We start from the raw sequence: 10,228 nt of genomic DNA, 5'->3' as shown, positions 1-10,228 counted from the left end.
CAAGTATACATATGTAACAAACCTGCACGCTATGCACATGTACCCTAGAACTTAAAGTATAATAAAAAAAAAAAAAAAAAGACATTATGGTAGTCATTAGTGCCATTTGCCAAACACTTCCAATTCTCCTCATTTCAGGGTTCATGCTGGAACTGCATTTCCTGGCTTAAGTGAGACTATATGACTAGTCCTGACTAAATCCCTGTTGACCTGGTGCAGTGTCTCTTTTAGACTCTTTTCCCCTCCAGCTTGGCAACAAGGGGCATGTAAAAAGGTGGCTGTGTCAGACTGGGTCCCCCTGACTGCTGACCTACAAGAGTTGTATAGCGAGAGGCTGTGGAATTGTAACAGCATCACTTAGCTTATTCCGAATGATCAGAGGAGGTTAAAAAAAACCCAAAAGAACTTCTAGAAGCAAATAGATATCAAAGGAAGTAGACTTTCTTCCTATAGAGTATGTAGATAAGAATTTTGATCAAAGTTTTATTCAAAATAGATGGAACAAGATATGGGGCCTCACTTCCAAATGTCTCTTCAGAGGTTTTGACCTTGACAGCACTTATATATAGTAAGGATAAAATTCCGGTTAATAATATAAATTGTGATACATTCTTCAAATGAAAATGGAGATCAAAATTAGATTACAAGAAGATTAAAAGCAGGTGCATAAGTTAATTTGGTATTTATTTCTCACCTAAAAGCTTTCTAGACACTCAGATAAGTGTGTTTTTAAAAAATATTTATTCATGTATTTTTTCCATATCATAAAATGTATACTCTAAGTTTAATACTGAGTGATTTAGAGAAACCCAAATAACTTGGACTATTTCCTATAAAACATCAAAAAATAAGGCACAGTATACATTATAATGTGAACTGGTAGCAAGAAGAATGACAAACCTAAATTAGGGGTAAATATTCATTTTAATTTTTTTTGGGTAAATACTTTCAAATACAATTTTAAAAGACCAAATCAGCATTACAGATTCCAATTTAAATTCAACTTAATAAACACAATAAAGCATTTGAGTAGTTTTATTTTAAAATTGTATGACACACTTGTTATTAACATATAAGGCATCAAGTGCCCTAAGAAAGAGCTCATAACCTTAGTAATTCCCCTTGAAAATATCAAAAAGCACATAATCAATGTCAAATTATTTTTGGTAAGAAAAGTAAAATTAAAAGCACGATGAGAACCACAGGGTACACACTGTAAATACACAATATGTAATAATTCATCTTTCTTTCTTACATGACATTTGTTTGGAGCCTGGCTAGGAAGCCTGAAGATGGCAGTGAAAAAATAGGGAGAGCTGTTCCTGAAACACAGGAGTGTTACCCAAACTTGAAACAAAGGAAGATACTCCCCATAGTCCGCTGAAATAAAATGATGATTCATGGTAAAATAATTTCCAAATATCTCACACTCTTAAGAGTCTGAAATTGAGAAGTTAAAAATAAATCAATAAACATCTGTGGGAGGCTGAACAACCAAAACAGGTTTATAATAATTATGGCATCTCATTCTGAGGCTTATTCCAAATTCTTCATTCATGAGTTGTGAAAGACTTCTCTTCTTTTTAATGTCAACAGTAAGGCATGCCAAATTCCTATAATAAAATTATTCTAACATAACTTTGGGTATTAAAGTTGTATAACTATAAAATATAGTCCGAGTGCACATAGACTTGAGTGCACATAAATCTGCACACAAACATAAACCATGAGTACACTCAAGTGTAAGCCACAGATTCTTGAAATCAGTTTCATGTGTTTAAAATAACATCTTGCTTTTTACAGTGTCAATGTGTCAATGCACTAGGCAGGCAAATTATTTCCCAAGACATAAAATTTGGAAGAAGATATTATAGAATATTATGAATCATAAAATGATATAGCTAAAAATCAGCAGGAAGAAAATGATATGTTAATTCTCTTTCTTAAGTACTCTTTTTACACTAGGAAAAGCCAGTGAGAGTTCATTATAATCTTCTCATCATAGTCAGTTTTTATGTCCAATTCTGGGAAAGGTTAAACCCATTACAGAGAACAGTAAGTATTGATAGTATTACATCTTGCTGTAATAGGTGAACCACTGGCAAAGGTTCTGAATCTTTTTTGTCAGACCACATATTTTTGATGGCATTAATTGCTGCGCTGCAATCTGACCTTCAGGTTGAAAAACCTTCTCCTAAGAGATATACATATAGAACATTTTTTTAAACTTTAGACAATTAATCCAAGTAAAGTTTTGCATACACCCACCATTGCACATGTGAAAGATGAAGACCAAAATGTTCACATGCTCCTGCCTAGGATTTTTGCTTGTCGGAAAGAAGTTAAAAAAAAAGTAGAGCCATTGGGTCCAGGCTTTTAATTCTCAGTGTTTAACTAGCATGGTGCTCAGTCACTCCTTTATCAGGATTAAGTCACCCCTTATTCTGGGGTACTGAGGTAAAGGCACACATAACTTTGGTAGCGCAGTCTCTTTTCAGAAGTTATACCTTGAAGGGCATGTCCCAGCACTAGTCCAATTGGGTCCCTAAAACAAATAAGTATGAGGGGGATGGACTCATATTTTAAGCAGACAGCAAAGCATTTGATATCAAGGCAAGTAACTTGATAGTACAGAATCAAGGGTTATAGCAGTCATGTGGGTAAAAGGAACCATGGCCTCCAAGAATTTCATGTTCCAAGCAGTCTTGTCTTCCTCTAAGCTATAAATCAACTATGCAGTGGGGAACATGAAGAAAAGCTGTTCTTTATATGAGGGTCCAGTACATCTTATTATGTGATCTGCTTTAAGAGCTCCCAATGGGTGCAAAGGACACATAGCACTGCAAAGAAAACTCTTTGCAAACTCTACCACTAGCAGTTTAAGGTGCTATAAAAAGAACTGGCTTATAAAGATATTAAGAGCCTTAAATCATCCGTCAGCAGCATGTAGATCCCAGTAATAAAGAAGAAAGACAGGTTTCTTTCTGTAACTCACCCCATTGGTCCATACTGCTGAAAGATGAGCTGTCTTCTCATTGAGATTAGGAAGATGACTCTGAGTTTAGATTTCTAAAACCGTGTAAATAAGCTAAAGACCTAGAACCACTGAAAAAAGTTTTTCTTCCCTAGGTCTAGCAATAAAAACTTTTATAGGTAACAACCAGCACCATGTTGAAGAGACAGATGGAAGGTCATAAATCTCCATGAAGGATGCAAGACCAACACCATAGCTATTGTATGCCCAATGTCTGTAGAATGTATCACCTGGTCTTGCCAAAGTACCTCTAGAGCCAAAAACACTCTTTGTCAAATTGGGAACAAGAGGAAATAAAGCACATGGTTTTTCTTTGCCTGTGTTACCATCATTTTAAATTCAAGTAATCTTCATATTGAATTCAGGCACTGCCAGGATGGATAAGGGCTACATAAACCAAATACCCAGTGAAAAGTCGATTAAGGTAAGTATCTGAATAATGTCACCACAGCCCAAAAGGAGTCATTCAGATGATTTTCTAAATCATGTAATGTGTAATGGTTTGCCCTCAGATAAGCAGAACCTTAAAAGAGATGTGCTCTGTATGTTAGCAGATTTAAATAATGTTGAAATATGCATTTAGTTACCACATTTCAATTTTAAATTTTAAAGAAAATTATAGAGTTCTGGGGAAAAGAAAGGAAATGTATTTTGACTTGTTAGGTCTTTTCCTTCCCCGTTGAATTTTTTTTTTTCCAAAATGGCATTTTTTCAAAATGTTGCCTCTAGATCACATCTATATTATTTTGTAGTCCTGCAAGATTCATTAAATGCTTCCATATGAAAAGCTTTATCATCAAGTGAAAAGACTTCCTAACACTTGATTCCCAAACTCCTCTTCCTTCATACTGAAAACCGATTCCACATTAATTGTTTAGTTTACCATTTGGCTAATTAATCCTGTTTCGCCAATAAATAAAAACAAAACTCAGTTGATCTCATTTAGCTTCTAAGAATAAACATTAGTTTTTCTTTAATGCCTTCTCTCTTTTTTTTTAATGCCTTCTTTTTATAACACACAGCTCAGACCTACTCACTCAGCAGATCGTTTCCTTCTTATCTCAACATAATCCAAAGTGGATCCTTAAGCAGGCTAAAGCTGGACTTAAAAACCTTCAGAATATAAAACTTATACCACTGGTAAGGCAGCCTCAACAAAAATCATGAAATGAGAGTCCCAGTAAAACAAAGTTTGTTGAAAAAGCACAAGGAAACAGCAATGGAAAGCAAAAATCATGTTTATGTCATCTCAATTCTTTCTTTTCAGTAATCAGTATTGCTCTATAACATAAGGCAATTAACTACATCTAGCTACCTGATTCTCATATAATTTCTCATTTTTACCTAATAATTCTTTCATATACCCACCCTCTCTTTTTGCTATCTTCTGACTCTACCTTTTTGTATTTCACCTCAACCCTTAGTCATATACAGCATACCGCACTCATCAAATCAATCTCTGACACCCATGAGAGCTCATTCACATAAATATCCTGATTCACACATTTTGCCAAAGTCACCCATGTATTCCACAGTTGTCCACAACACAAACTTCAGACATTTGAAATAGCCTTTAAAAATCTACAAAGAAATCACTTTCTTACTTCCTCATTCCTGCTCTCTCATACCAATTCCCAGCTCCTGTCCTCTTTAAGAATGACCCCCTGATCCTGTTAATACAATCATGGAAGTTACTACAACTCCTACAGCACAGGTTGCAAAAACCTCCAGTCAGAGTTGCAAGATGTAAGGTATTTCTGAGGCTGCATTTCCCATCCCTTTTCTGAACCGTCACCATAATGAGGCGGCGTGTCACTGTGAACACCCAGTGTGTGTCTTGCACAGTGAGCACCTTGCTCATCATGCTGCTCTTAGAGAAGAGTTTGTGTGTCATGAGGCAAGAGTTCACAGTTACTGAATGACACCTAGACCACTGTGAGTGGGAGGTGAGTTCTGATGATGACTACAGTCCCCATTAAATCAGTGTATTTAATCTTTCCTTTTTCTGTCTTGTTTTTTTTTTGGCTTTAGGCTTAAGGACTGCTGCTACCATGAGGAAAGCGCTTGTTGCTTAGCCTAGAGCAAGTGATACAGTCTGCTAGGCACAGTCCCCAAAAGTCTAAATGCAATTCTATTGGTGGTTTTCCCCAAACAGCAATAACAAGATGTCACCTGGAAGCACACCAGAGCCAATTATGACTCAGGCCTGCCTAGATGTTTAGATGTCTGGAAATATATTTTAAATGTTTCACGCCTTGCCTCTTTGGTGTGAGAACCAGCAGACTTCAAGAGCACAGATAGCCAGTATGATGGCAAAATCACAAAATATAAAATTTATATCAGTAACTAATTTGACTTCATTTTAAAAAAGAGCATGTGACCCTAGCTAATATCTGGCACTAACACTGTGGTTTAAATTCACATTGGTCTTACAATGATTTACATAATTTTCTTTTATTAGAAAGTTTATCCCAATGACTTAATTACCATTTTTGAATACAGGAATAATTTCAAACATAACATTTTTTACAATAAGAAAAGCCCAACATCCTCAAACTTCAAAATACTCAAACTAAAAATTCCATATTTTAGTGTTTAGCCAAATTACAAGAACGATAATTTAGCAAGAAAATGGATAAGCACCTTTGAGAATTAAATGTAAGCCTTATTATTGATTAGTGCTTAGTTCTTTTTCACAAAATAGATTAGCAATTGATCCTACTGTGTGTAGGACCACCTAGTGTCCAAAGAATAACATCACATATCTGTGTAAAAGAAATAATTTGTATACTGGGTAGTTAGAAATATTTTTCTATCGAAGTAGAAGTTCTTGGCTATTACAGATTAACTAGCCTTCAGCTCTTCAGAAGGACAGGTGTGGCTGGTTGTGGTTTCTTATACATCTTACATGGCTTTTCTTCTAAATAGAAAACACATGGAGAACAAAAACACTCACTGGCTGCTGGTTTCTGAAATAAATTTTCTTGCCAGGCAAATAAATTGCACTGTGAATTTTTATAAATTAACTTCTCTTTTCATATTATAAAATGCCAAGGCAGACTCTCAAGATATTCACAACCAGAATTAACTCTGTACAGCGAGTGCATCTTCCTCTACCAAGGACAGTTCCAGAGTGTTTTCATTCGTGCTGGTTTTCATCCTGAAATTGAAAGAACCATAGAGTTTTGCAGACTCTTTGGAAGAGGCAAATCTATTTCGACGATAGAGCTCCCCCTTCCACATGGACATCATTAGCAAGCAGGACAGGACGACACCCCCCAGCGTCAGGAGGCAGAGCCCCGCAATCACACAGCGGTCCAGGTGAGCCCCCAGCCTCGCACTCTCCTTCTCCAGGCGCTCCATCTCCCGGGCTGCCACAGTGTTGGGGTCCACAGTCACTTCCCGTGGGACGATGTAAGAAATAATCACCAGCAGGATCCCGGTGACCAAGAACAAGATGGCGCTGATGAAACCATAGTCTATAGATTTCCCTGAAGACGTGGCTTCTGAACTTGCATCGTCCTCCTCTTCAGATATCAAAGATATGGCAGCCTCTTGGGACCACTCATTTGGATTTTCCCAGCCAAGCTCCCCAGGGTGATTATGCCCTTTTGCTGATGGCGAGCTCCGGTTCCGCTGCTCCAAGTTGATGTTTTTGTCCACATAGGTAAAAGAAGTTTCTAATTCCTGGCTGCAGCAGTTACAGACTTTCCGTTCTGCTGTTATTTGGTTGTTCCCTGAGTGGAGAGGTCCTGGTGGAAAGGTGTCTGGCTGAAGAGTACTGTTTTGCAGAGAGGAGGAGGGGGATGCTGGAGAACTAAGTTTAGACCCCTGCATCTCAGTTGCTCTTGGGGTTGATGCACACTGTCTCTGACAGCGGAGAGCAGCTCTCGTGGCTGCTGTATCTGCCTGGTCACCAGGCAGCCCTCTTGAACTCCAGTCCCTGGCATCCCAGAGGTCTGCCTGGTTGCTCTTCTTAGCAAGGTAGTGGAGCTCCATGAGAGCTAGTCAGACATCCCCCAGCAGCTTCCGGAAAGTCTGCCAATAGCAACAGAGTTAGATGAGAACCCAACAGAAGCTAAGGTTGTACTTCCAGGAGTGTTGCTCCTGGGGTCCCCATTTCCTTCACAGCTGCACCTGTTTAGCCCCTTTTCCACCTCAAACAGGCAAAAGAAGGGAGGGGATACCTAGTGGCAGGAAAGTGTGGAGAGGGCAAATGCTCTCACTTGTCGTCGTGATTAACACTGAGAAACTTAGGTCAGGGTAGAAAGGCGCATGGAGGAAGTGGCAGTGTCTATTGAGAAATAATACTGCCATCACCAAGCCAAATTCATCCAAGGACTCACACATTCCTGCAAAAGGATCTCTCAAACGAGAAGGCAGGTTTCCTGTAAAAAGACAAATGAGAAAGGCAAGAGCCCTTTTGAGCAGAGCTGCCGATTTTCTGGACGACTTGGGGAAGTATAGACTTCTGAATTCAATTAGACTGTAAGTGTTTACATTCTCCCTAGTTCAGAACAGATTCTAATACAGATTAGCTTTAGAGCATCACCATGAGTGAACGACTATACCCCATTATGAGCTGGGCAGGAACTCAGCATTTTGATTCCGTAGCTCTAAAGTAGATGAAAAAGGCCAGCTTAATCAGCCACCTCAGCTAACCTTATACCTCATGCATCCAATGACCCTCGTCACACAGCCCTGTATTTACAAGACCATATGCTGCTTATTCACTGTGCTTCTACTCAGCCTGATTCCCTCACTGCTCCACGAGGGAAGCATGTTCTGGACCCCAAAGCATATAGGCAACAGACCTTACTGCAATCCCTGCAAAATACAGTGGGCCAACCCAGTCCTTCACACACACATCTGCCTGCTCCAGTTGCAGGATCTGTTACTCCCATTCCCTGGGTCTGTGTTCCTTCCTCTCTGCATGCTTTGCTATCACACATGCACAAGAAATTGACCATCGGAATAGTTTTACAAACCCAATCTAGAAGTGAACTGAAAATAAAAGACAAACTATAAACCCACAGAGTAAGAGTTATGTGGAGGCAAATAGATGAGAAGCTATATCCAAGGTTACCTCTGGAATTTTATAAACATGTCACTCCTCACCCCCCACTGCATCAAGGGGCATTTCTGGGAGAGAACTTTGGTTTGAGCAGAAAACCATCTGCCTATCTTTTTCTGCCTCTGCCATGTTTCCAAGGAATAAAAATTCACCTTCCACTATCATTAAATATAGAGATTTTAACCAAAGGCTCCTTTTATTTTGCTTCCAGATCCAGGGTGATAATTGATGTAGTCAACGGCTTGAGGCTTCTTATGATATGATTCAAAACCCACAGCTCCAAAGCTGGTAACAGAAGCATAGGCAAGGGTCACCTAAGGTCAACCTGGCAACTCAAAATATGGGAGAGGGAATCGACATGTTTTCTTCTACACATAAGAGTTTGTTTAAAACAAAACAGAAAACGTTTTTCTCCTGTTATCGGAGTTTTTCTACAGTGAAAACAGCAAAAAACAACAGAGCCAAAGAATCACTACTAAACTAGAACAAACCCCCACTAAAGAATCCCTCAATGAATGAAGTGATGTAACAGGCTTCATCAATTACCGAGAACTCTTCTTCCAGTTTTCTCAGGCATTAGGGGCTCTGATTAACCTTTGGTACAATTAACTCATCACACTAGACTACCTTGGATAAAATCAGCAGGGTTCTTTGAGACTTTCAATTTATAACAAAAGAGGAGAGAAATCCCCACTTAATTCCCGAAGGCCGCCTCTACCTCTCTTTAAAGAAAAGCTACTCCCGCTTGTTCGCTTGTTCTACCGGAGGTATGTTAGCAGCGCAGTCGATTTCCTTTGCAGCTCCCTAATCCGGGGCTTCCATTCTCAGTGGAGAATGGATAATCCCAGGAGACCAGCTAAAGACTCTTTTCTTCCGTCCTCTCCCTCTTTTTCCTCTGATCTGCTTAAAAGCCCAGTTAACGACATTGCGCCTTAAAGCGAGGGGACATACACTTTCCCTCGTCCATCTGTCATCAATTAAAAGCATTAATATTTGCTTTACACTGACACAGGCAAGGCTGGTCTCGGGGAGGCGACCTCTGGATGTGCTCTGTGCGAGCTGAGCCGGAAGACCGAGCCCCAAGCACCTGGCAGCGATGCCCCTCGCAGGCGCCTACGGATCCGGCGATCCATTTCTGGTGAACTCTGCGCCCACTGACGGACTCGAGGTAGGGATGTGTCCGCCTAGTACCGGGAGACGAGGCAGACACCTTAGTCAGGGAGCGGGGATATGCACTCCAGCTCCGCTAGGCTACAGAGCTCTCACCCTCGCACCCAAAGCCTCCTCCGCATCCTACTCCCCGCCACTCACCTTCTGCTTTGGCCACCCGGTGCGGCTCGAGCACCGCGCGCTCTCCCGGCACGGCTCCCGGAGAAAGTCCCCCAATCACCAGCCGCGGCACTTGTAGCCTCGGCTCCGTGGGGTGGGCAGCGCCCGCCGCGGAGGGGGTGGGGTGGGGCGGGGCGGGGTGCTCCCGGAGCATCCCGGGAGTTGTAGGCCAGGGGCGGTCCCTGCATCCCTCCTGTTTCTGTCTCCTCCCACGCCTTCTGGGTTTTGCCTTCCTGCAGATGAGTTCCCGCCATACCCTCTTACTCCTCCCCAGCACTTAAGAAGACAGCACTGTTTTCTAAGCTCAGAGTGGAGTTCCCTAGCCTCAGGTGTGGCCACAAGACTGTGAAAAGGAAAGTATATTTGGCTCCAAATGTGCCAGATAATTTGCATATTTTGTCTTTTTAATAGTCAAAACAAATATTCCAAGTAGATTTTATTAATCTTCATTTTACAGATGTGGAAACAGGCTCAGAGAGGGCAAGTACCTCCTCCACAGTGACCAAGACCAACAGCAGCTTCTGAAATTGCATCCAGGAGTCAGTTTGGAAAGTCAATGTATTTCTCACAAAATCAGAAGAAATGTGACCATTAAGGGTAAGAGATTGTCCCATGTACCAGCACATCCCCTGTACTTAGCACAGTGGTATTCATTGAATGTATGAATAATAATGACGCAAAATAACAGTTAACATAAATAGCGCTTATTATTGCCAGGCTCTCTTCTAAGCACTATAGATACATTGTCTCATTTAATGGTCACAATATATTGTTAAAGTTCTATTAAAAAA

At 40.5% G+C, this 10,228-nt stretch overlaps 1 protein-coding gene across 1 annotated transcript; it reads right to left on the bottom strand.

Annotated features, from left to right (window-relative positions):
• Positions 1–5,472: 5,472 nt before the first annotated feature.
• On the bottom strand, positions 5,473–9,550 carry TMEM74 (transmembrane protein 74). Its single transcript, XM_011961093.1, has 2 exons — positions 9,420–9,550; positions 5,473–7,072 (listed from the first exon to the last, which is right to left on the bottom strand). The coding sequence occupies exon 2, from the start codon at positions 7,031–7,033 to the stop codon at positions 6,119–6,121; it is 915 nt and encodes a 304-aa protein (XP_011816483.1). The 5' UTR covers positions 7,034–7,072; positions 9,420–9,550; the 3' UTR covers positions 5,473–6,118.
• Positions 9,551–10,228: the final 678 nt, after the last annotated feature.

Source organism: Colobus angolensis, unplaced genomic scaffold (assembly GCF_000951035.1).
Source record: "Colobus angolensis palliatus isolate OR3802 unplaced genomic scaffold, Cang.pa_1.0 Scaffold535, whole genome shotgun sequence".
Taxonomy (NCBI): Eukaryota; Metazoa; Chordata; class Mammalia; order Primates; family Cercopithecidae; genus Colobus; species Colobus angolensis.
The sequence above is the reverse complement of the archived record's forward strand: the minus strand, read 5'-3'. Positions and strand labels throughout refer to the sequence as shown.

What these genes read in the sequence shown, in the direction of transcription:
- TMEM74 (XM_011961093.1), bottom strand. Translation starts at nt 7,033, where the DNA reads ATGGAGCTCCACTACCTTGCTAAGAAGAGCAACCAGGCAGACCTCTGG.